This window comes from Ambystoma mexicanum, chromosome 13 (assembly GCF_040938575.1).
Source record: "Ambystoma mexicanum isolate Mex_15411 chromosome 13, UKY_AmexF1_1, whole genome shotgun sequence".
Lineage (NCBI taxonomy): Eukaryota > Metazoa > Chordata > Amphibia > Caudata > Ambystomatidae > Ambystoma > Ambystoma mexicanum.
This window is the reverse complement of record NC_090938.1, coordinates 795,219,242-795,245,813: the sequence shown is the minus strand read 5'-3', so window position 1 is coordinate 795,245,813 and position 26,572 is coordinate 795,219,242. Positions and strand designations below refer to the sequence as shown.

At 50.5% G+C, this 26,572-nt stretch overlaps 1 protein-coding gene across 1 annotated transcript in view; it reads left to right on the top strand.

Annotated features, from left to right (window-relative positions):
- The window catches only part of LOC138522001 (E3 ubiquitin-protein ligase TRIM7-like), a 39,052-nt gene extending 13,070 nt beyond the window's left edge, over nucleotides 1-25,982 (top strand). Inside the window, exon 2 of the mRNA XM_069635192.1 lies at nucleotides 19,937-25,982. Coding sequence (XP_069491293.1) covers nucleotides 19,937-19,984 — 48 coding nt within the window. The 3' untranslated portion in view covers nucleotides 19,985-25,982. The remainder of the gene's footprint in view (nucleotides 1-19,936) is intronic.
- The last annotated feature ends 590 nt before the right edge of the window (nucleotides 25,983-26,572 follow it).

The following is a 26,572-nucleotide window of genomic DNA, read 5'->3' as shown; positions in this document are numbered from 1 at the left end:
AGGCCCCTGCCGCGGAGAGTGATCTACCCCCAGCTCGTTGCTTGGAGAAGCGACTGACCCTCAAGGAGTTGGAGGTGTGGGAGCGAAGAGCTTGAGTAGGAAGATATTTTCAGAGAGTTGCAGACATTCAATCCGGGATGAGAGAGGGAGAAGAGGCGACAGAGGGGAGCCTGAAAGTGAGCTGAGTGTCATCCGCATAGCACTGAAAGTTGGAGCAGAGGGCAGCAATGCGGTGAGCGAGAGGTGCTAGGTAATGGTTGAACAGCCAGGGAGAAAGATTAGACGCCTGGGGGACACCACAGGTAGAGAGTGAGATAGAGGAGAGGAAGGACGCAGGTTGGACCTGGGAGGGTCAGTCAGAGAGGAAAGAGGCCAGCCAGGCCAGGGCCTGATCAGTGATACCCAGGTTATCACGGAGCCGGTTGAGCAGGATGGCATGGTTGACATTTTCAAACGCAGAAGAGAGATCAAGTAGGATGAGAACAGATGGGTGGTTAGTATCAAGGTTAGAAAGCAGGTCTTACAATGAAACAGAAAGTGATACCAGGATAGCGAGAGAAACGGGAGAGAAAATATATATATATTTATTTTTATACTTAAATCAGAATAAAATAAAAATAATGATTTAATACTCATAACCTTCTGCCTTTTTCTCTCTAGTTTCTCTCGCTATCCTGGTACCACTTTCTATTTCATTGTATGGCCTTACCTTAAGGTGCCAGTGTTCGATGAAGTTCCCACGGTTGGGTTTGGTTGTTTAGAAAGCAGGTCTTCACATATGTTCAGAAGAGCAGTTCCCATGCTTCTGGCTGCTCTGAAGCCAGACTAATGGTCACGGAGACAACCAACAGATTCAGTGTGAAGATTAAGCTGGGAGATGGCCAGCTTTTCCAAGAGTTTGCCCAGGAAAGGAGTATTGGAGATTGGGCGATAGTTAGCCAGACAGGAGGGATCGGCTGAGGGTTTCTTAAGAAGAGGGGGTGCACAAGCGAGTGCTTCAGGGGGAAGGAAAGGTTCCAGTGGCAAAAGAGTCGTTGCAAAAGACGGTCAAGGCTGGAGCGAGGGTGTCAATGTGGTCCTTGATGGTTTTGGATGAACAGGGAAGAACCTGTTTTGACGAGACTTTCATAGATTGGACTTGTCTAGAAACATTGTCAGGAGTGAACAAAGGAAAGGAAGATAAGAAAGATGGAGAGGTGGCAACAGGGGGGCCAGAGGTAGAGGAGAAAGTAGAGGAAGCGGGAGGAGAGGACGAGAGGGTGGACAGGATGTCCTGGGTTTTAGAATTAAAATGTGACACCAAGGCCTTGCAGAGGGCCTGGGAGGGGACAGGAGAGGTAGAGACTGCAACAGGATTGGCCAGCTCCTTGCACATTTTAAAGAGTTTGGCCGAGTTGTTGGATGCCGCAGAGACGCGGGCTTGGATGTGGGCTCTCTTTTTAGTGTGGACAGAGAGTCGGTATTGCTTTTGGAACAGGCGGCAGGCCAGTTTGTCAGAGGATGCACAAGATGCCAGCCATTTCCTCTCAGCCATCCCACACTTGCGGTTAAGGGTGACGAGGTCTGAGCCCTACCAAGAGTTGCACTTGGCTTTGGAGGTTGGAAAGGGCTGTGTCAGGATGTAAGTCAGCCAGAGGTGCAGGAGGGGGAGAGAAAGTGTCGGCGAAAGCCTCAGCTGACACATGCTTCATGGGTCGGATGACCGAGAAGGTGGATGGCAGTGTAGGGGTTGGCTCGGCCTCTGGGGTAGAGAGTGAAAGATGAGAGGAGAGGAGAAAGTGGTCACTCCAAGAGAGAGGAGTGGTGAGAGGGATAGAGAGGGGGAGGTCTGAGGAGATCAGAACATCCAGGGTGTGCCATACAGAGTGAGTTGGGCCAGAGGAAAGAATAGAGAAAGAGAGTCTCAGAGATTGCAAAAGAGTCCAGAGGGAGGACAGGAAGCATCCAGGTGGATGTTGAGGTCTCCGAGGAGGAGTTGATTGGTCAAAGCCGGAAGGCAGGAGGAGAAGTCAACCTACTCAGAGAGGAAGGAGGTTACCTGACCAGGTGAACGGCAGATAGTAGCCACAGTGAGAGAGCAGCCAGAAGAGAGAGAGAGCCTGCAGACCAGACATTCGATGGAGGAGTAGGCCTGCATAGGAATGATAGAGGCAGGGATCCACTCCGGGAAGATATGATATGGCATTTATAACACGCCTATACACAAGTGTTTCAAGACGCGAGATCAAGGCTACACCCCCGCCGGGACAGTTGGGTCTGGGCGCAGAGAGGATCTTGTAGCCATCAGGGAGGAGAGTGTCAAAACCTGTGACAGATCTGGCCGTAAACCATGTCTCGGTGAGACCCAGAACATCAAGGTCGAGTTTGTCCAGGAGACGGCAGATGTCAGAGGAGTGTTTGACAGCTGAGAGAGAGTTGAGTGTGGCAATGTGGAGAAGGTTGCCACCCTTGAAAGACTTCTGGGGAGGGGTGCATGTCAGAGGTTCTCTCTGCGGAAGTGTAGAAAGAGCCCGAGGGAGGGCAGAAGAGGAAGAAGGAGAGGGCAAGGTAGCCAAGGAGGATGAAGCCGCCTGAGAGGTGGCAGAGGAAGGAGGCAAGGAAGCCGGTGGAGGGAAAGAAGGGACACCAGGAGAGGAGAGGGAAGGAGAGGAAGTTGATAAGGCGCAGGAAGCGTCTATCAAAGAGGAGGAGGTTGGCCTGAGAGCCTTGAACCAAGACGGTGCCCTTTAGGTAAACATTAATTATGATCTTAGAGGAGTGGAAGGGGGCCAGGAGGGCCTCCCACAGGGTGCCACCATTAATGGGACAGGAAGAAAAAGGAGAGAGCACAGAGACCATATGTGGAGTCCATACGAACAGACCAGAACAAAAGTGTAAAATACATGATGGGCTCGGAGAGGCAAAGAAGAAGAGCATTCAAGTAGCTGTGAACAAAACCAATTAACAGCGTAAGTACGAGGGAACCTGAAAGAAAAAGGACACAGCAGGGAACAACCAGGCAGAGGGGGCGGGGGTGACAAGAACAGAACAATGGTCAAGGGAACCTAAGGAAAAGAGTGAAAAACATACAGAAGTAGGCAGTACAAGTATACAGCAAGAATGAGGGAACCTGAAAGAAAGGATTCTCAGAATGTTTCTAAACACTTCAGATGTTGGCTCACAAGGGGACTGAGGCATGGGTAGGTGAAGGGGCTCGTCCAGGACCATGAAATTGTGTTCAATATTTTAAGGTAGGAATCACACCCAGGTGACAAAGTCAAAAACGAGAATAAATGTCTGAATGTGGGAAGAATTCCTACAAAGTAAGAATACCTTGGCTTTGTTGCAGCTCGGAGTAGGAGCTGTTCAATGTATCTTCCTGAGCTGGTAGCTTACTTGGCAGTGTGCCACGGATATAGTGGTGACTTGTATAAATGTATAATCTCAGTGATATAGATACAGGTAAATCCCCTATATTCAACTTTTCTACTATAGGGACGTTGTACGAGTACTGACTCTCATAGCGCTAGCATGAAATAATATGGTATTGTCAAGACTGCTCTGCTAAACCCACCATTCACACTGATTTTCAGTATGCACACAGAGGTTCACAGGTGCACAAGTAGAAGCGTGCAGATGCTACAGTCCAGATGTGAGCTTAGACCACACACTGAATTTCATAGGCTTTAATTCTCATAGGGTGAGCCAGCAGGTGATACTGCTTTTTAATGTATTTATTTTAGAAGTATGTCATGATTTAAAAACAAAATGTGTATGCTCAAAAAATTACAAGAGTTATAAAAATATGCACAAATAAGGAGACAAGAAAAGGCAAATATCAAGAATCAAATTCATAATTAATAAATTATTACATTGCTCATATTACCGCTAATAGAAACGTCATAACCAATTATAACGCATCATCTGGTCATCGCTTTAAAGTACTTGTCTATTACCCAAGTATTGCTAAAGACAGAAAAATGTAATGTCCTGCCAGACATCTGAGCCGTCAACTCTTCCAAGAATGCCCTCTGGCTCCACAAACTAACTGGTATATTTCATCATCAAATGTTTAACTACTTCTGTCTCGTTCTTGTTCTGGCACAGTCGGGAGATTCTATCTGATCACATTATACCCCCCCCCCCACATCCCTGGCTCCCAGAACCTCCCATGAATCCAACAGATTCAACCAAAATGTCATCAATTTGCTAATCTTTTCGCGATTGGAAAAGAGCTTAAGATAGGGGTAAATCTCTACTTTCTAAGAGAAGGTTCTCAGGTATTCTGGGGCTGGGATTTTAGTTTGCAATCATGCTTCATTACACTGCCTGTTCAACTGCTTGGCCTTGATGTTCATGCATTCAATCTCATGCTTGATTGGAAGTTCTGGGTTAAATTGATGACACACGTTCAACACTATTTTAAGCATATGCCAGCAAAATGTCATTATTTTCTTTGCTCACAATGGCTAACGGTGAACTACCCAGTGAAGCTATAATTTTGATGAATTGACTGTAGGGTGATAGAAAATCGGGATAGTCACAAACATAAAGGAAGGACCACGCCTCCCTGGCTCCCATGCTCGGTATTTACAGCAGGCTCCTGCATATTAATAATGAGCTTTTGCTCTGATTGCTATTACATTTCGTGATATGTATTCAATTCCCAACCTGGCTCTGTGGCACACTCCGTTCATTCACGTGGCTGGCACCTGAAAGGTTGAGGCTCAGGCCCATCCAACGATGGCAGAGGTCTGGCTTAAATTAAACTGCAAAATTCCCAAACTATTACGATGTTTATTTTGCTTATAAATGTTGTCGAATGTGAAGATTTCATCATTTCCTGCAAGTGTGCTGGGAATGTGTCAGTGGTCACCCAGCACCAGAATACCTGAGATCCTTCTCTTAGAAAGTAGAGCTTTACCCCTATCTTAAGCTCTTTTCCAATCGGGAAAAGATTAGCAAATTGATGACATTTTGGTTGAATCTGTTGGATTCATGGGAGGTTCTGGGAGCCAGGGATGTGGGGGGGAGGGCATAATGTGATCAGATAGAATCTCCCGACTGTGCCAGAACAAGAACGAGACAGAAGTAGTTAAACATTTGAAGTAGTTAAACACCGTCCCATTCACCAAAACCGGGACACCATTTTTACATTTAAAAAAAAAACTCTCATGATGTGGGAACAGGAGGCCCAATTCCTGGACAGTGCCAGCTTACCCTGGGAGGTCTGACCACCCTACGTCTGAGTGGCAGCTTTAGTTCTGGCTTGCATAGCCAGGGAACTTGGGTCCTGTGCCTGCTGGGCCTAGAGACCCAAGCTACTCCTCACTGATGAGGCCCAACAAGGCCCAACAAGGCCAAAACATGTCTGGGGATGCTTGTGGTCTCGTGCAGAAGGGATGTGACCTAGCAGTTCGGGCTGGACTGCCCCTTTTGGGGTGGGACCAAGCCTGATTTGCATATGGTCTTTCCCCTTCTGCAATGGCTTGGCAGGCGAAGAACGATGGTCTGGAGGGTTGCCCCGAGTGCCAGAAACTTTGGACGCAAAAATGCGTTCCTTATCTTCTCAAGCTAGAATGTTGCTGGCCAGATATGGGAAATTGACGGTAACTCATATAATGAGTTTTTATCAACAAAAAGTGGTGCCTATTATTTCCTATTGAGCGGAAACAGGACTCCCAAAGTTAAGATGGTACTGGGACCACTGTGAAGCATCCTTTTGGGAAAATGTACTAAGGCTCCCCCAATCTACACCTTTACCATGACTTCGGCACGAATTGGGCAGCATTTCTTTGTACATTCAAGTGGTATGGAAATGTTGTTCTTTATATAGAAAATGTATATTGGGGGCCTCTTCTTTGAACATATTGGATATTCTCGCAAATCATCTGCTTTCGTCATGTCTTGCTTTCTCCAAAAAATGGACTGAGTACGTACTGGAGGCGTGAATTGAGGCGGACATCTCACTTGAACTATTAATTTTGAACCCAACTAAAGCAAAATTTAAATTGTTTCGTGTAGACTGGATTCATACTCGTAACCAATGTATGGCCTATGTGGACGGTGGTATTATGCTGCTAAAGCATAAAACAATGCGTTGTATGGAACCTTACTTAGTGAAATCCCCCTCTGGTAACGTGAGATCCCAAATGCTGCGCATTCGACTAAACTTATGCGCCACTTGGCAGATTCTAGGAAGGAGACGTCTTATCTCGAAAGAAGAGACTTATTGTCGATATTGTAAGGATCCTACCCAAAGCGAATCACTGTCTCACTTGATAATTGACTGTCCCGTCTTGAGTATGCTTCGGCATAAATTGTTTGACAAGTGCTGCTACTCCTTTTTACCTCGGACTAGGGAGGAAATTTGGGCTCATCTTTTGTCTAGTTCCAAAAGCTCGATACAGATAGCACTGGTCCAATTTGTTAACAGGGTAATACCAGAGTAATTAATGTAATACTTATTGCAGAGGCTCTGGGAGCTGACACTGAATGGGATTTTGAGTATGGGGGAAGAGAGAGGTAATCATCCCTCTATGGATTCATGAAGGTTTTATGTCTGTAGTTTATTGTACTTCTTTTCCCCTTTTTCATTCTGTGTGTCTTCTTAATTTGATGCCTATGTTCTCAGAATTCTGCAATAATGTTCAAGACTGTATATGATTGTTTTATGTATTGATGAAATCTTTTTAATTAGTTTTTTTTATTGGCATTTGCATAATAATATGTTGTAATTTTGAAAGGTTGATTATTCAACCAACCAAAATAGATAAATAAATAAATAAATGCCAGTGGTTAAGATTCCGTCTAAACCTTCCTGCCATCACCTCTTTGTTTTTGCTTTGCTTCATTCATTACAGGGTTATGAAGTTGCTTCCAGTTTACTTTTACAGGCTTCCATGCACAGATTTCCAGTGCCCAAGTCTAGCGTTTGCAAACCTTTTTAGAAGTGAAGCACATTCTTTCAGTTTTGCTGATATTACTATCAGTAGATTTGCGCCAGAGTACTGATCCACTGCAGTCATCATATGTTGTAAACCGTAAGATCCAGAATCTCAAGATTATGGCATGCCCCAACCAAGAGATATGACTATGGATTAATTTAGGAGGAAATGATTTATCCTGCACCAATAACTAATACTGGTCTGCCATATGAAGAGTAAATAAAAACGAGGCAAAAGGAATTCTTCTCTCAGGGTTCGTTTGGTGAAATCAGGGATGACAACAAGGGAAATACTGACGCTCGATTGGGTGTGGCAGGGTTGTGTGTTGGCGCCCGCACTGTTAATCTATATATTTCTGATTTCTATCCTTATTTGGCTCAGGACAAATTCCTTTCCATCGAACCTTGGGCCCACCCCGTTCATTTTTTATGGCATGTGAGGACGACCTCATACTTCTGGACAGAACCCATATTTGTCTGCAAAGAACCATTAACAGCTTTGAGGATTTTTGTGACATTAATGACCTGGTTTTACCAGCTTCCTCACCGTAGTGACCACCTTACTCCTAGTACATAGTCCCCTTTCCTCCATACTTGTGGGACATCTCTCCGTCCTGTGGGACGGGACCGGAGCACTTTGTAAAAAGCATCCAAATTTTTTTCAAAAATGTTTCCCTCCTCTCTTTCTTGCACGAGGCCCGGCACGCGGCCTTAACCCCGCCCACCTTGGCTCCGCCCCGCGCATCGCCCATCAGTCCTTTTCTATCGCAGGGTCAAAGACCCATTAGCAATAACAGAGGAACCTTATCAGAGCGGACGGCGGGCGGGCGTATGGAGGGAAGGGCACTATGGACTAGGAGTAAGGTGGTCACTACGGTGAGTAACCTGGTAATACTTCTACGTCCTGTCCCCTTTCCACCATACTTATGGGAGATTCCCGAGCACTCCTTACAGGAACTATGGGTGGATGGAAATACCCCTTACTGAAACAGGTGGTTCTTCAGCACAGCCTGGCCGAACTGAGCGTCAGCTCTAGAGCTCATATCGAGGCAGTAATGCTTACAGAAAGCAGATGGGGAGGCCCAAGTAGCCGCTTTAGCGATGGACTCCCACGGAACATACTTCTGAAAAGCAACCGCGACTCCCTTGCCTCGCACCTGGTGTGCATGGATACCTTTAGGAGGTTTCAGCTTTTGGACGGTGAAAGATTCTGTGATACAGGCGGTAATCCATCTGGAAATAGATGCCTTAGACGCCGGCCTGCCCTGAGGCTTACCGAAGGTCACAAACAGTTGGGAAGAGCTCCGAAGCTCGGAAGTCTTGTCCAGGTAGAACATAAGAGCTCATCGGACATCCATGTAGTGTAGAACCCTTTCCGCCTCCGAGGCAGGGTTCGGAAAAAAGACCGGAAGGGAAATCGACTGATTCAGATGGAATTCGGTCACTATCTTTGGTAGGAAAGCTGGGTTCGTCCGAAGGACTACCTTGTCCTTGTGAAAGACCAAGAAAGGATGCTCCACCGACAATGCCTGGAGCTCACTCACTCTCCTCGCTGACGTAACGGCTACCAGAAAGGACACTTTCAAGGACACGTACTTGAGGTCAACCGTAGCCATTGGCTCAAAGGGTTTATGGCACAGTGCCGTCAGGACTACATTTAGGTCCCAAGGCGGGTGCGGACTACGAACCGGAGGATAGATGCGTGTCAAGCCAGCAAAATGTCTCTTCACCACCGGGTTAGTTAAAGAATAAGAACACCGGTCTGTAGAGAGGTAAGCGGAAATCGCCGAGAGATAAGTCCTGCAAGACAGAACATGAACCCCTGACTCTGCTAGGTAGCATACGAAGGACAGCACCGTGTCAATCGTTGCCACCCTCGGGTCCAATTCTTTCTCCAAACACTAATGACAGAGCCTGAGCCATTTACTCTTGTATTGGGATCTGGTCGAGGGTTTCCTGGCCCCTGGATAATGCGCATGTTATCCGCAGACAAACCCAAATGCTCTAGAGACGTGAACTCAGGCACCATGCTGCCAAGTTGAGCGATTGTGGGGAGGGGTGCCACATCTGCTGTTCCCCTTGGTGAAGAAGATCGGGAGTTACTGGTAACCTGATCGTCGGACACACCGACAGGTGCTGAAGTTCTGAGAACCAAAACCTGGCCGGCTACCACAGAGCTATCAGTAGAAGAGAACAGTCGACAGAGCTCTTCAACTTCCAAATTGCTCGATGAACCAGGGGAAGAGGCGGGTAGGCGTAAGCTCTCATGTTGTGCCATGGAATCTCGAGAGCGTCCCACAGAGAGGAGGCCCCCAGACCTCCTCTGGAGGCGTACTGAGGAAGCTTCTTGTTTACCGCCGTGACGAAGAGGTTCACCTCCTGTCACACATCGGGGTCTGAATGACCCGCGCGCCTCCTCATCACGCCAGGTGAAACAGACCACTTTCAAGGTACCTACCAAAGTCGTGACGCTTCGCCACAGTATCCGACGTTTCTCAGCCCCTTACTTCTCTCGGTGGCGGTTACCCTGGAGATTGGGCTCAACAACATCAAAGGTATCGACAACCCAGCCTTTGCCTACAACTCCCAGGAAACCTACCTTTTGCGTGTAGTTCCGACTATCGGAACGTGAGCTCTGACGGGCTTACGGCGCTCTGCCTCCTGGGTATATTAGGCACTGCAGCAGGAAGGACGCTGCTTCTGATTAACTTTGCAACCGGCATCCGAAGTTTCGTCTTCTGTGCCTTCCTAATCATTGCCTTCCCGTGTACCAATTCCTGTTTTCCAATTATGGACTGCCTTGAGACTTCTCAATTCTTCTGCCTACCTGTGTACCGGACCTTTGCCTGCCCTACGGTTTGCTTGCTTCCTGATTCTGTACTGTCTTCTGCCTACCTGTGTACCGGACCTTTGCCTGTCCTACGGTTTGCTTGCTTCCTGATTCTGTACTGTCTTTAGCCCGCCTGTGTACCAGATCCCGCTGCCTGTCCACTGGATTGCCTTCTGCTATTTCTTCCCGTACAGAAACTTCTGTCTTGAATTACCTACCACCACCTTCACCTGGTTTTCCTCACCTTCCCAGCTGACTCCAAGTACTGGGAACTGTTTCCTTCTTCAATTCCAGTGTTCTTTTGTGGATTCTGACTCCATTCCGTTGTGTTGGATTTATTCCCTCAAGTGTACGCAAGGACGCTTTGCTGATTGTACACAAAGACTCATTTCTGAAAGTGCACACAGGGACGCCTTGCTGAGAAGTGCACCTACCGTATCTAGTGCGCTCCTCGTGCCGCCCGGGTATAGCATCCCTACTAACATTCCTGTTTATTGTTTTGTACCGCCGTTGTTTCTAGCCTGGATTGATTATGTTATTTCAATTGCTGTTCTGGTAAGACTTCCTTAACTTTTCTTTATTAATTCCTATCTGAACCATCAAAATAGAAGCTAAGATCTTTTCTATACTTACAGGGGAAATTCCATTTTTGTTCCTTTTTAATTACAGGGGGAGTCGGTGACCCAGGTACTTTCTGCTTTTGTGAGGCTTTTCTTGTGGTGATCTTTGCTCTCCCCAAGTATTTACCAATTGTTTTTTTCTTTTTAGCTGGGTCCGTGGCGGTGTGTTCTCTCCGCTCTTTTGGGTGATCGGTCTCTCAGTCTGTGATTTAGTGCAGCTAAGAGTCATATCATCAAAAAGAGCTTATTTCCCTCAACAGAGAGGAGGCTCAGGTGGAGGCTCCATCTCGAGCTCTTCAAGCAACATCCAGTACAACCGTCCCGGTCGCTTGCCGGCGGTGAGTAACACCTCCGGTGTGCCCCAACGCGAGAAAATCCATGAGAGGATCTCTGCTTTCAACTCCCACTCGTAGCTGACCACTGTCCGCCGGCTGAGGGCATCCGCAGTGACATTCAGCTGGCCCGGAATGTGCACTGCAAGCAGCCAGACCCCATGAAGCACGGCCCACTCCCAAATCTGGATGGACAGGTCCACAAGAGGGGGAGACTTTGTTCCCCCTTGCTTGTTTATGTAGTACATTGATACCACATTGTCCATTCTTATGTGGACCACCTTGTTGACAATGAGAGGTCTGAACGCCCTGAGCGCCAGAAAAATCGCCAGAAGCTCCAAATGATTTATGTGCAGGAGCTTGTCCTGAGGTGACCAGAGGTCGGAGACCTGAAGAGGATCTAACGTCGCACCCCACCCCAAAAGGGAGGAGTCTGTCGTGATCGTCACCATGGGGGCTGGGTCCTGGAACCCCGCGCCCACTGACAGGTTGCTGAGAGATGACCACCAGTCCAGGTCCAGTCTCATAGAATCCGGAATCATTATCCGCTTGGAATCCGGGTCCACAGCCTGACGCCAGGAACTCCGAAGAGCCATCTGGGTCCGTCTCATTTTGAGACGAGCAAGAGGAAGAGCCAGTACACACGAGGCTATGAGGCCCAGAAGCCTCTGGAACCACCATGCCGACATGCTCTCCGACTGCGCAAACATCTGACACGTGGCCAACAGATCCGCCATTCTGTCCCCGGTCAGATACACTCGGCAGTCGATCGTGTTCCAACGAAAACCCAGGAAAGTCAGGTCCTGTGAGACCGTCATGGAGGATTTCCGCCAGTTCACCGACAGCCCAAGATGGAACAGGAGCTGAAGGAGAGACTGGAGGTTTTCCGCTGCTGCCAACGGACAAGGGCTGCGTAGGAGCCAGTCGTCCAAATAGGGATACACATGGATACCCTGGAGACGAAGATAGGCCGCAATCACCGACATCATCTTCGTGAAGACATGCGGCGCCGAACTGAGGCTAAAAGGAAGCACCCGAAACTGGAAGTGCTCCTCTCCCAAAGAGAAGCGGAGGTATCTCCTGTGTGGATTCCAAATCAGGATATGCATGTACGCATCCTGAAGATCCACCACGCTGAGCCAATCGCCCAACTGCAAAGAGGAGCGAACCTGGCCGGGCGTGATCATCTTGAATTTCTCTTGGGGTAGGAAAAGATTGAACTGGGAAAGGTCTAGGGTGGTGCGCAGGCCAGCCTGGTTGGGTTTGGGCACCGTAAACAGCCGGGAGTAGAAGCCCTCCCCTCGCTCCCCAAGGGGAACGGGTTCCACAGCTCTGAGGTGCAGAAGTTTCTGAACCTCGGCCTTGAGGGAGGGTGAGCCCGACAGCTGAAAAGGAGGGTTGAGGGGTGGGGTAGTGGGTAAAGGTAAGCGGAAGCCCGCTCGAACGACTGACAAGACCCATCTGTCTTCTGTGATGGCCTGCCACGCCTCTCAATGAGACGCAATGCGTCCTCCCACCGGGGACTCGTGCAAGCGCGGAAAACCCTCATTTAGCAGGCTTATCGGTGGCGGTGCCACCTGAACCTGATGAGGAGGCTGAGGAGCGGGAGAAAAACCGCGTACGCTGTTGTCTACGGCGGTTATTACCCGCAGGAGTATCCACTCTGCGAGATTTGCAGTCGAGGAAGCCCCTAAAACCAGAGGAAGGTCGACCTTGCGACAACGGCCTTTGAGACTTGAAGGGAGCTTTAACCAAAACAGACAATGATTTAGCCGTCTAAGTGCTATCTTTGGTTTTGGTGAGCTCTACATCAGTAGAAGAGTGAAAAAGCTCCTTACCATCAAATGGAAGGTCCAGAACCTTGTCTTGCACCTCCTTCGAGAACTTAGTGGCATGCAGCCACGCTTGCCACGAGGTATCAACCCCAAGCATCAGACCCCGAGCCGAGGTGTCTACGTGATGAGCCGCAGCCTCCAGGAGATCGTGGGCCAAGACCCTGGCATCGGAAAGGCCTCCTCTGAAATCCTTCAACTTCTCGACCGGAATGTGCTCCTCAAACTCCGACAGACCTCTCCACATCCGCATGTTAGCTCCCGCCAAAATCAATTCTGCATTGGCCTGCCTGAGCTGCAAGGCCGAATTGGCAAAGGTTTTCCTGCCTAGGGAGTCCAGGAGCTTGTCCTCCTTTCCCAAGACCTGAGTATCCGTTGCGGAGGAGGATGCTGCAGGCCTGGATTGCAACGTAGCCGCAGCCACCACTGTAGAGGAGGGAGGCGGACAAGACGACAAGGCCACTTCTTCCGAAGAATGCAGCCTCTACCTCGCGTCAATCTTTTTATTGACAAAAAGTCCCGTGGCTTTTCCCAAACTCTACGGACCTCGGCCAGAACGTCCTTCTGCAAGAACAGGCCGGTACGCTCCAAAGGAGACAAGGTGAACGCCCCAGAAAGCATGCCCTCCTGCAGAGCAGGTGCCTCGGGCACCGGAACATCTAAGAAACTCATCATGTCCAGCACCCGGTCATGGAAAGCTCTGATAGAGCGGGGAAGGTCCTTGTTGTCCTGATCGCCTTGAGGGTCATCTGACAGGTCAGGATCCTGCTGAGCCGTGTCAGGCACTGCCTTGTGCACTGGGGACAATGGTGGCACAGGCGGAAGCGCAGGGGGAGGCACCACGGGCAAGAGAGGCGCCGGCAGGACCACCGTTGGAACGGGTGGAGCCTGAGGCGCGGGTGGACATATCTCCTTGAAAAGCCCTTTGAAATATTCCCTCATGGGGTCGGTGCGCATAAGCACTTGAAATTTACCGAAAAAAGCGCCCCCAGGAGATTGTTTCGGAACCTGAGGAGGCCTCTCATGAGGTGGACAAATCCAGGGACGTAACGGAGAAGGGTGCCACACCGGCCCCTCCACCGACAAATCCACATAAATCAAGGGAGCCGGCCCCGCGGGCAACGAAACATTGTGCGGAAGAGGCATCCGGGCGTTCCAATCATAAACCGGCCGGTAAGGATGCGCACAAGGGACCTTAGGTTCACCCGAAGGACCGAACCCTACACCAGGGGCCGATGGTGTAGTTGTAGGGGTAGTACCTAAAATGGCCGCCGTGGTCGTGGCGGGAACGGCCGCCATTTTGTCCTCATCTGAGGGGAACTGCGGCACGTGAGGCAGGGGTCCCTGTTGATGGGTCAGGGGTCTTAATTTTAGCCTTAACGTAAGGAACCTCGGCAGAGCCGGTACTATGAGGCTTGGTATGTTTCTGCGACATACCAACCGCCAACTGAGCCTTCGAAGGAAGGGCCTCGGCACTGCCGGTAAAAGAAAAAATGTTCTTCTTTGCCCCCTCAATAGATCTGGTGTCACCACAAGAGCGGGAACGGTGCACTTTCACTGACAGGGCCTTGCCCGGACCCTCAGAACTGTTGGTATCCTTAGCCTCTGTACGAGGGACCTCGGACCTAGGCCCGGTAGAAGCCTTATCGGCACGGGCCTCGAACATCCGTTCGGTAACCTCAAGCCCAGCCAAGACCTCGGGGCGCACCCCGGTTTTGTCTTTGAGGGAAGCCGAAAGAGCGGCCTCAGAGCAAGCTCCGGTAGCCCACGACTCAGTAGAACTGGGTCTACAGACAGCCCCCACAGGAGGGGCCTCGGAGCGTACTCCGGTGGACACTGGCCCCTTACGGAGACTCTCAGAGAAAACTCCGGTATAATTATTAGGCCCGACAGGCACCTCAGGGCGAACCCCGGTAACAGAGCGATCAACGCCCCTTCCGGCTCGAGAGGAACCCGGAAAGGTATCCCCCGGCTGGGGTGTCTCTGAAAAGTAAAGAACTTACCGGGCGTTTTTTCTTCTTGTCGATGAACGCCTGAAAATGCAAAGGAGGAGTCCGTCCGAACACCTCCTCCCACCGCTCCAACCGACGTTGAAGTGCCCAGACCGAAAGGGAGTCACAGTAAAAACAGGAGTCCCAACGGTGTTCCGGACCCAAACACTCTAAACAAAGAGGATGGGGATCCGCCCTCGCGAAGCGACGGTGACACGATGAACAGTCTGGAAAATCTAGTTTAAAAGACATAGACAGACTAGTAAACGAACACTAGCGAGAGCCAGAGAGGGAAAAAGGTAAGAAAGTCTTCAGAGGATAGTGCGCCCGGCCCCGATCGTGCGGAGAAAAGGATTGATGGACGATGCGTGGGGCGGAGCCAAGGTGGGCGGGGTTACGGCCGTGTGCCGGGCCCCGTGCAGGAAAGAGAGGAGGGACACATTTTTGATGTAATTGTATTAAGTAATCCTTTTTGATATGTGTGAAAAGTTTATGTATAAACTATAACACAACAAAATAAAAAGTAATAAAAAACGAGACAAGGACGCACCCTTGTTCTAGTCTTCAAGAAGTGTCCCTATTCCAAGTCACAGCCCCGCAGGCATCCAATCAGACTATAACTGTGTTATGCTCGTGCAAAAGCATAGCCATTTTAAAGAGGTTTCGTTGATCCCACAGTTGAATATATGTTCTTCCAAATAATCATGTTATAATGCAGAATTCTAAGTGGTGCAGATCTGAGATGGCAATCACAGAGCAAGACGAGGGAAAATCAGGCTCTCATTCTAATGAATTATCTGACCAGCGCATTAATATAATAATAAAGCTGGGAGATCAAAGAGCAGCAGACTGGGAATATCAGGGTATCATTCTGTTATAGAGTCCGAGCACTGCCCTCATATTATAATACACCTGGGGGATTACAGAGAGCAACAGAGAGGGGATACCACTGTCCCATTCTGCCAGTGTCTGACAGCTGGTAGATAAGCGAGCAGCAGAAAGTCAATACCACTGTCCCATTACACCAGAGTGTCTAATAGCTGGGATATCAGCGAGCTGCAGAAGGTCGATGCCACTGTCCCATTCCACCAGTGCCCGATAGCTGGGGGATCAGCGGGCTGCAGAAAGTCTATACCACTGTCCCATTCCACCAGTGTCTAATAGCTGGGATATCACCGAGCTGCAGAAAGTCGATGCCACTGTCCCATTCCACCAGTGACTAATAGCTGGGAGATCAGCGGGCTGCAGAAAGTCGATACCACTGTCCCATTCCACCAGTGTCTAATAGCTGGGATATCACCGAGCTGCAGAAAGTCGATGCCACTGTCCCATTCCACCAGTGACTAATAGCTGGGAGATCAGCGGGCTGCAGAAAGTCGATACCACTGTCCCATTCCACCAGTGACTAATAGCTGGGAGATCAGCGAGCTGCAGAAAGTCGATACCACTGTCCCATTCCACCAGTGTCTAATAGCTGGGATATCAGCGAGCAGCAGAAAGTCGATGCCACTGTCCCATTCCACCAGTGTCTGATACCTGGGAGATCAGCGAGCAGCAGAAAGTCGATACCACTGTCCCATTCCACCAGTGTCTAATAGCTGGGATATCAGTGAGCTGCAGAAAGTCGATACCACTCTCCCATTCCACCAGAGTGTCTGATAGCTGGGAGATCAGCGAGCTGCAGAAAGTCGATACCACACTCCCATTCCACCAGAGTGGCTGATAGCTGGGAGATCAGCGAGCAGCAGAAAGTCGATTCCACTGTCTCATTCCACCAGAGTGTCCGATAGCTGGTAGATCAGCGAGCTGCAGAAAGTCGATTCCACTGTCCCATTCCACCATTGTCTGATACCTGGGAGATCAGCGAGCTGCAGAAAGTCGATACCACTCTCCCATTCCACCAGTGTCTGATAGCTGGGAGATCAGCGAGCAGCAGAAAGTCGATGTCGCTGTCCCATTCCACCAGTGTCTAATAGCTGGGATATCAGCGAGCTGAAGAAAGTCGATACCACTCTCCCATTCCACCAGAGTGTCTGATAGCTGGGAGATCAGCGAGCTGCAGAAAGTCGATACCACTGTCCCATTCCACCAGAGTGTCCGATACCTGGGAGATCAGCGAGCAGCAGAAAGTCGATACCACTGTCACCTTCCACCAGAGTGTCGATACCACTGTCCCATTCCACCAGAGTGTCTGATAGCTGGGAGATCAGCGAGCTGCAGAAAGTTGATACCACTCTCCCATTCCACCAGAGTGTCTGATAGCTGGGAGATCAGCGAGCTGCAAAAAGTCGATACCACTGTCCCATTCCACCAGAGTGTCCGATACCTGGGAGATCAGCGAGCAGCAGAAAGTCGATACCACTGTCACCTTCCACCAGAGTGTCGATACCACTGTCCCATTCCACCAGAGTGTCTGATAGCTGGGAGATCAGCGAGCTGCAGAAAGTCGATACCACTGTCCCATTCCACCAGAGTGTCCGATACCTGGGAGATCAGCGAGCAGCAGAAAGTCGATACCACTGTCACCTTCCACCAGAGTGTCGATACCACTGTCCCATTCCACCAGAGTGTCTGATAGCTGGGAGATCAGCGAGCTGCAGAAAGTTGATACCACTGTCACATTCCACCCGTGTCTAATAGCTGGGATACCAGCGAGCTGCAGAAAGTCGATGCCACTGTCCCATTTCACCAGTGTCTGATAGCTGGGAGATCAGCGAGCTGCAGAAAGTCGATACCACTGTCCCATTCCACCAGAGTGTCTGATACCTGGGAGATCAGCGAGCAGCAGAAAGTCGATACCACTGTCCCATTCTACCAGTGTCTAATAGCTGGGATATCAGTGAGCTGCAGAAAGTCGATACCACTGTCCCATTCCACCAGTGTCTGATAGCTGGGATATCAGCGAGCCGCAGAAAGTCGATGCCACTGTCCCATTCCACCAGAGTGTCTGATACCTGGGAGATCAGCGAGCAGCAGAAAGTCGATACCACTGTCCCATTCCACCAGTGTCTAATAGCTGGGATATCAGTGAGCTGCAGAAAGTCGATACCACTGTCCCATTTCACTAGTGTCTGATAGCTGGGAGATCAGCGAGCTGCAGAAAGTCGATACCACTGTCCCATTCCAGCAGGGTGTCCGATACCTGGGAGATCAGCGAGCAGCAGAAAGTCGATACCACTGTCCCATTCCACCAGTGTCTAATAGCTGGGATATCAGTGAGCTGCAGAAAGTCGATACCACTGTCCCATTCCACCAGTGTCTGATAGCTGGGATATCAGCGAGCAGCAGAAAGTCGATGCCACTGTCCCATTCCACCAGAGTGTCTGTTACCTGGGAGATCAGCGAGCAGCAGAAAGTCGATACCACTGTCCCATTCCACCAGTGTCTAATAGCTGGGATATCAGTGAGCTGCAGAAAGTCGATACCACTGTCCCATTCCAGCAGTGTCTGATAGCTGGGATATCAGCGAGCAGCAGAAAGTCGATGCCACTGTCCCATTCCACCAGAGTGTCCGATACCTGGGAGATCAGCGAGCAGCAGAAAGTCGATACCACTGTCCCATTCCACCAGTGTCTAATAGCTGGGATATCAGTGAGCTGCAGAAAGTCGATACCACTGTCCCATTCCACCAGTGTCTAATAGCTGGGATATCAGTGAGCAGCAGAAAGTCGATACCACTGTCCCATTCCACCAGTGTCTGATAGCTGGGATATCAGTGAGCTGCAGAAAGTCGATACCACTGTCCCATTCCACCAGTGTCTGATAGCTGGGATATCAGCGAGCAGCAGAAAGTCGATGCCACTGTCCCATTCCACCACAGTGTCCGATACCTGGGAGATCAGCGAGCAGCAGAAAGTCGATACCACTGTCCCATTCCACCAGTGTCTAATAGCTGGGATATCAGTGAGCTGCAGAAAGTCGATACCACTGTCCCATTCCACCAGTGTCTAATAGCTGGGATATCAGTGAGCAGCAGAAAGTCGATACCACTGTCCCATTCCACCAGTGTCTAATAGCTGGGATATCAGTGAGCTGCAGAAAGTCGATACCACTGTCCCATTCCACCAGTGTCTGATAGCTGGGACATCAGCGAGCAGCAGAAAGTCGATACCACTGTCCCATTCCACCAGAGTGTCCGATACCTGGGAGATCAGCGAGCAGCAGAAAGACGATACCACTGTCCCATTCCACCAGTGTCTAATAGCTGGGATATCAGCGAGCAGCAGGAAGTCGATGCCACTGTCCCATTCCACCAGTGTCTGATAGCTGGGATATCAGTGAGCTGCAGAAAGTCGATACCACTGTCCCATTCCAGCAGTGTCTGATAGCTGGGAGATCACAGAGCAGCAGAAAGTCGATACCACTGTCCCATTCCAGCAGTGTCTGATAGCTGGGATATCAGTGAGCTGCAGAAAGTCGATACCACTGTCCCATTCCACCAGTGTCTGATAGCTGGGACATCAGCGAGCAGCAGAAAGTCGATGCCACTGTCCTATTCCACCAGAGTGTCTGATACCTGGGAGATCACAGAGCAGCAGTGGGTAAATAGGAGGGCATCATTCTATCAATTTCTGAGCAGTGCATTGATATCAGAATATTGGTGGGAGATCCAAGAGCAGCTGAGATGGAATTCTGGTCTCTATAACATAGTCCCTAAGCAGTGCATTCATATTATAATATAGCTTGAGCTCTGCCCGTGGTTATGAATTATTCAAAACCTTCTAGCCATCATCTTTTTGTTTTGCCAAAGTCACCCGGGTGTGCCCAGACGTGGGTCCCGAGTCTGCTGGGCCTAGAGACCCAAGCTACTCCTCACTGATGAGCCCCAACAAGGCTGAAACATGTTTAGGGATGCTTGTGGTCTCGTGCAGAAGGGATGTGACCTAGCAGTTCGGGCTGGATTGCCCCTTTTGGGGTGGGGCTAAGCCTGATTTAAATATGGTTTTTCCCCTTCTGTAACGGTTTGGCAGGCTGGAGAACGATGGTCTAGAGGGTTGCCCAGAGCTGTGCCCGTGGTTATGATTTATTCAGAGCCATAGAGCCCTCACTTTTTTGTTTTGCCAGGAGATCAGAGAGCAGCAGTGGGGAAATACCAGGGCATCATTCTATCATAGCGCCTGAACAGGGCGCTCATGTAATATTGGTGGGAGATCCGAGAGCAGCTGAGAGCGATTAGTCCCCGGGCAGTGCATTCATAGTACAGTTTCACTGGGAGAGCTGGGAGCAGTGTATGAGAGTGCGGAAAGGGCCCACATAAGAGCAGGAGGCAGAGGCTCGGCCTCTCACGTCACAGTCATTACTAGAATGTGAACTGTTGTGGAAGTTTGCCACTGCAACAGCCTTTGTTGGTAGTAAACATTTCCCAGAGGCCTTGCATATTAACAGCCTTCTTTTCTGTCTCTTCAGGAATGCCAGGGAGGAGCAAGCGGCCTGTGCTCCAGGACGGAGAGATGAAGCTCGGCGCTGGCCCTCTCTGCGGAAACTGTGACACACCCGGCTGCTCGGCGTTCGCCGACAGCGCCCCCTCCTCCTGCAATTACTTCAGTGTGCTTTTTCTTCTCTCACATTTCATTATCGCAGCACTATCGGGGAATTGGCTCCAGCAGGAAGGACTGCCCACGGACGCTGCACCCAAAGCAGGGAGCTGAGCTGGACTGCCTTGCACCATTCACAGCGTGCATTACTCGTTTCCGGGAACATGCTGCCCACCTAGCTAAATCCCCAGGCCCAGCCCAGGAGTCTCTGCCTCGGCCGAGGACACGTGTTTACTAAAGATCTGCCCGCTACTGGGAAAGAAACGAGGAATGCCAGTTGAATTACAGTGCCTTCTCCTAGGAAGGGGCAGGCATGGCGCTATGCCACAATCTGCCATCTAGTGGTTGGAAGCATGAACTGCAATCAACATGAACTCTGCTCATTGTTCTTTAAGTGACAGTGGTGTTCGGGGGGCTGGGGGGCGGATTGGGGGGATAGTGGATAGACTGTAGGAACGCAGCCCTTCAACACAACATTGGAAGGGTTTAGCAGGTGATATGGAGGCTGATGAACCGAGCACCCACACTAAAATACCTGTTACCATCTCTCCACTGGTTTTCGCATTGAGCACTCTGCTTTTCCTCGCATACTACGCAGAGCCAAGGAATATTTTACTATATGTGTTGGGGAAAACGTACACGCCACTGAGCATGCCACGGGTGAATGTGCCACAGAGTGCATAGAAAATCATTGAGTCAGCGACGTTTGTCCTCAAGATGGAAACCTCACTGCCAACGAACAGGCGTATGTATATCACCTTCCAAAGCAGCCTCTCTGGGTATGTTATGTTATATCACTGCCATTTACTCAGAGGACCGCTGCCATTGGCTAGGATCTAGATGTTCACCACTGCCATTGCCTGGAATCTAGACCTGCACTGCCGCCATTAGCTGGGCTCTAGACCTGCACTGCTGCCATTTGCTGGGCTCTGGACCTGCACGGCCGCCATTCGCTGGGTTCTAAACCTGCACCGCTGTCATTGGTTGGGATCTAGACCTGCACCGCCGCCATTGGCTGTGATCTAGACCTGCAACACCACCATTTGCTGGGATCTAGACCTGCACCGCCGCCATTGGCTGGGATCTAGACCTACACCGCCGCCATTGGCTGGGATCTAGACCTGCAACACCACCATTTGCTGGGATCTAGACCTGCACCGTCGCCATTGGCTGGGATCTAGACCTGCACCGCGGCCATTGGCTGAGATCTAGACCTGCATCACCGCCATTGGCTGGGCTCTAGACTTGCACCACCGCCATTGGCTGGGCTCTAGACCTGCACCACCGCCATTGGCTGGGCTCTAGACCTGCAACACCACCATTGGCTGGGATCTAGACCTGCACCGCCGCCATTTGCATGGTCTGCAGGTCTTTCATTCTTATGGTTTGTGGTAATAGTGCATCATGTGGGTTTATATCACGTGTACCAATGGTTGCAGACTAGAGACTCCTTGGAAGGAGGTACGCCCAGCAAAGGGGGGCATAGCTCCATATTCATATACAGATATCATATTTTGAAAGTACATGTAACATGGTTCAACACTGCCCTCTCAGGGTGTTGCGGACATTTACAAATCACAACACCTTCCATCTGGAGGCTTATCATGTAATCAGAAGCCCTTTAAGGTATTCGAGCGCCAAAACACATGGTTGTGCACAGTAAATTCCACATGCACGACAGGTAAATGCAACATACATAACAATACTATTGACATTTCATATCAGTGAGCAACTCCTTTACAAAGAAGCGAGAGATTTCCTCCAGTCTCGACAACATTGCTGTTCTCTTATCATCCTGCCATGCACAGCGCTGTCATCTGCTCAACCCCAGAGGTCTCGAGGCAAAGGTACTTACCTTCTAGGCCACATCCACTGGGCACTGTACTCCCATCGTGGTGCCATGCACAGCGCTGTCATCTGCTCAGCCGCAGAGGTCTCGTGGCACAGGTACTTACCTTCTAGGCCACATCCACTGGGCACTGTACTCCCATCGTGGTGCCATGCACAGCGCTGTCATCTGCTCAGCCGCAGAGGTCTCGTGGCAAAGGTACTTACCTTCTAGGCCACATCCACTGGGCACTGTACTCGCATCGTGGTGCCATGCACAGCGCTGTCATCTGCTCAACCCCAGAGGTCTCATGGCACAGGTACTTAACTTCTAGCCACATCCACTGGGCACTGTACTCCCATCGTGGTGCCATGCACAGCGCTGTCATCTGCTCAACCCCAGAGGTCTCGAGGCAAAGGTACTTACCTTCTAGGCCACATCCACTGGGCATTGTACCCCCATCGTGGTGCCATGCACAGCGCTGTCATCTGCTCAACCCCAGAGGTCTCATGGCACAGGTACGTACCTTCTAGCCACATCCACTGGGCATTGTACCCCCATCGTGGTGCCATGCACAGCGCTGTCATCTGCTCAACCCCAGAGGTCTCGAGGCAAAGGTACTTACCTTCTAGGCCACATCCACTGGGCACTGTACTCCCATCGTGGTGCCATGCACAGCGCTGTCATCTGCTCAACCCCAGAGGTCTCGAGGCAAAGGTACTTACCTTCTAGGCCACATCCACTGGGCACTGTACTCCCATCGTGGTGCCATGCACAGCGCTGTCATCTGCTCAACCCCAGAGACTCGTGGCAAAGGTACTTACCTTCTAGGCCACATCCACTGGGCACTGTACTCCCATCGTGGTGCCATGCACAGCGCTGTCATCTGCTCAGCCGCAGAGGTCTCGTGGCACAGGTACTTACCTTCTAGGCCACATCCACTGGGCACTGTACTCCCATCGTGGTGCCATGCACAGCGCTGTCATCTGCTCAGCCGCAGAGGTCTCGTGGCAAAGGTACTTACCTTCTAGGCCACATCCACTGGGCACTGTACTCCCATCGTGTTGCCATGCACAGCGCTGTCATCTGCTCAACCCCAGAGACTCGTGGCAAAGGTACTTACCTTCTAGGCCACATCCACTGGGCACTGTGCTCCCATCGTGGTGCCATGCACAGCGCTGTCATCTGCTCAAACCCAGAGGTCTCGTGGCACAGGTACTTACCTTCTAGGCCACATCCACTGGGCACTGTACTCGCATCGTGGTGCCATGCACAGCGCTGTCATCTGCTCAGCCTCAGAGGTCTCATGGCAGAGGTACTTACCTTCTAGGCCACATCCACTGGGCACTGTACTCGCATCGTGGTGCCATGCACAGCGCTGTCATCTGCTCAGCCTCAGAGGTCTCATGGCAGAGGTACTTACCTTCTAGGTCACATCCACTGGGCACTGTACTCGCATCGTGGTGCCATGCACAGCGCTGTCATCTGCTCAACCCCAGAGGTCTCGTGGCAAAGGTACTTACCTTCTAGGCCACATCCACTGGGCATTGTACCCCCATCGTGGTGCCATGCACAGCGCTGTCATCTGCTCAACCCCAGAGGTCTTGTGGCAGAGGTACTTACCTTCTAGGCCACATCCACTGGGCATTGTACCCCCATCGTGGTGCCATGCACAGCGCTGTCATCTGCTCAACCCCAGAGGTCTTGTGGCAGAGGTACTTACCTTCTAGGCCACATCCACTGGGCACTGTGCTCCCATCGTGGTGCCATGCACAGCGCTGTCATCTGCTCAGCCCCAGAGGTCTCGTACCTTGTAGGTCACAGCAAATGCATGTTATTCTCTATGCATGTTGCCATGTATTGCTCTGTTATCTGTCTCCAGTGCCAGAGGTCTTATATCCCAGGTAGTACTTACCGTGTAGGGCGCGCCCACTGAATACTGTTCTCTTGGCATGGTGCTGCTACGAGTAACTTCACCGTCCACCCATGTCCCGGTAGTCTCGTAGCAGCTGAATAGCATCGTCGTGGTGTGGTGCCATGCGTAGCTCGACCCTCTGCTCAGGCCCTAGTGTTCTCTTGGCCCCCTTGTAGGCCGCAGTGGCAGAATACTGGGGTGCCGTGCAATTCTGCTCTCACATGTGTTACAGGCTTGGATGGCGCGAGGATAGGCCGCCTGACGCCAAGTGGCATTTTGATGGCCCTCTATGGTGATGCTTGTAAACCCAGCCCAGCGCTCCTGGGCACCCCCGTGCTAGTGGCGCGCAAGGCAGGTGCTCCTCACCTCTGGACTCGAGTAAAGGGAGTGCTGCTGGGCTGGCAGGATAAGCCCGCTGTCTGTGGCGCCTGCTGTGATGGGCAGGCTGCCTGGGCCGCATACCATATCGAGATGAGTCACGTGTATTGCTGTAACATCTCAATACTCCAGATACTGCATGAAGAATGGGGGATTATAAAATACTCCGCGGTGAGTGAGTCACAGTGCAAATATCTGGCAGTTCCTGATGTTACAGCAAGTCCTGACTGGGCGTGGGCTGTTGCTCTCCACCCTCGTAACCCCCCCAACAAGAGTCCTGACACTCAATGACTAAGCGGGTAGGGCCACAATTTGACAAATGACACGGTGGCTAGTTTGCGAACTTAAGCAGTATTAATGCAGCCTGGGGCTGTGCGCAAGCAGTGGCACCACTGTAGTCCTCATTTGGAAAAGAGCATGCCATCTGGGCTACTACGCCTTGATATGACATGATGGGTTATTTATAACGCGCTTAATACCCAGAGGTTTCTAAGCGCGGACCCGGGATCGAACCTGTGGTGCTCTGTGTCGTCATGTTTTTAAGGCGAGCACGTTGCCCCTGACCTATCCTATCCTTGCCTCTGCAGAAAGACCAATAGGTTGGCATGAGCTCTAAGAGACCTGCCCACCCGGTAAGGATGGCACGCATCTGTTTATGCGGATGGAGGAAGAGAGGGGTGTGTTGACTTGAAACCCTTTTATTAACACTAAAGAAGCACAAGGAAAGAAGAGGACCTTGGAAAGTGCGATTGGCAATGAGCATTGTGGCCAGGAATGGCGGGCACGGCTAATTTCCTCCACATAACACGCACTGCCGAAATCCGGACTGGTGGCTACCCATTAGACGCCCCTCACCCGAGGTCATTAGATCACATGCAACAGACACGTGGCCGCTTTTCCACTGCATACTCAGGGCGAGAATCCGAGGGCAGCACGAGGCCTTCTGAGATGTTTCCGCAGGGCTTTCTCCACGACCGCACACACCCTAGCATGCTTGCTGCCAGCTCTGAGCAGGGTAGGGCGGTGGTGGGTGCCGGTGGGAAGCCTGGCAGCTAGACATGCCTCAGAGGTGGTGTTACCCAACACATGAGATTCATAAAAGCGCCAAGAAGCGTGCACATAGAGAGAACAGAAAGGGACGGAGGGAGGTTCCATGAGGCGTGCCTGTGACACTGTGCAGACGGGCAGTTTAGACATAAGCCCGCGGCTGCAGGCGAGTGCGTGCTGCTTGCACCCAGCTTCACGCCCCCTTATCTTATCCCAGAAGCAAGGAGGGGAACCATCAACCTGTCTCCAGAATACTCACATGAGATAGAGCCTTTGATTCTAGACCCAGGGACGCCTTCCAGTTAGAATGCACCTAGCTCAGAGCCTATCGGGGCCCTTGCAATGCGTGGAAAGGCATGGAACAGCTATTCCAAGGGACCTGCAAGTTCATATGAAGAACCTCTCTCTAGCAGCGCATGCATCCATACACCCCATACACTCATCTATCCTAGCCCCTGGAGAGGCGCCTATGTGCAGCAAGCATCCATGTGTCCTCAGGGGGCGCACCCCTCACCCCCCCCACCCCCGCAGCTACATAACCCGTTGCAACTTGCACACAATATGAAGAAGGAGCCTCGCACATTTAGGTAGGGTTACGACATATTTATTTCTGTATTCACCTTGATTTATAGTATATTTAAATGTATTTGAGTGTCACGCATGTCGCTGTGCTTGTTATTGTTGAAGATTTATGTACATGGCATTTTAAAGATACCAGTGAAAACCTAATGAAATAAACTTGGGATCAAACTCTTGTCTCTTTAATATACAACAAGTTGTATCCTGCACACGCGCGCTCTCTCTCTCTCTATGTCTCTCTCTCTCTCTCTCTCTCTCTCTCCATATCAAATGTCGATCTAGCAAGCTCACTCTCTCACTTTCTGTATCCTACATATCATATGTCGATCTAGCAATCTCACTCTCTCACTTTCTGTATCCTACATATCATATGTCGATCTAGCAATCTCACTCTCTCACTTTCTGTATCCTGCATATCATATGTCGATCTAGCAATCTCACTCTCTCACTTTCTGTATCCTGCATATCATATGTCGATCTAGCAATCTCACTCTCTCACTTTCTGTATCCTACATATCATATGTCGATCTAGCAATCTCACTCTCTCACTTTCTGTATCCTGCATATCATATGTCGATCTAGCAATCTCACTCTCTCACTTTCTGTATCCTGCATATCATATGTCGATCTAGCAATCTCACTCTCTCACTTTCTGTATCCTGCATATCATATGTCGATCTAGCAATCTCACTCTCTCACTTTCTGTATCCTACATATCATATGTCGATCTAGCAATCTCACTCTCTCACTTTCTGTATCCT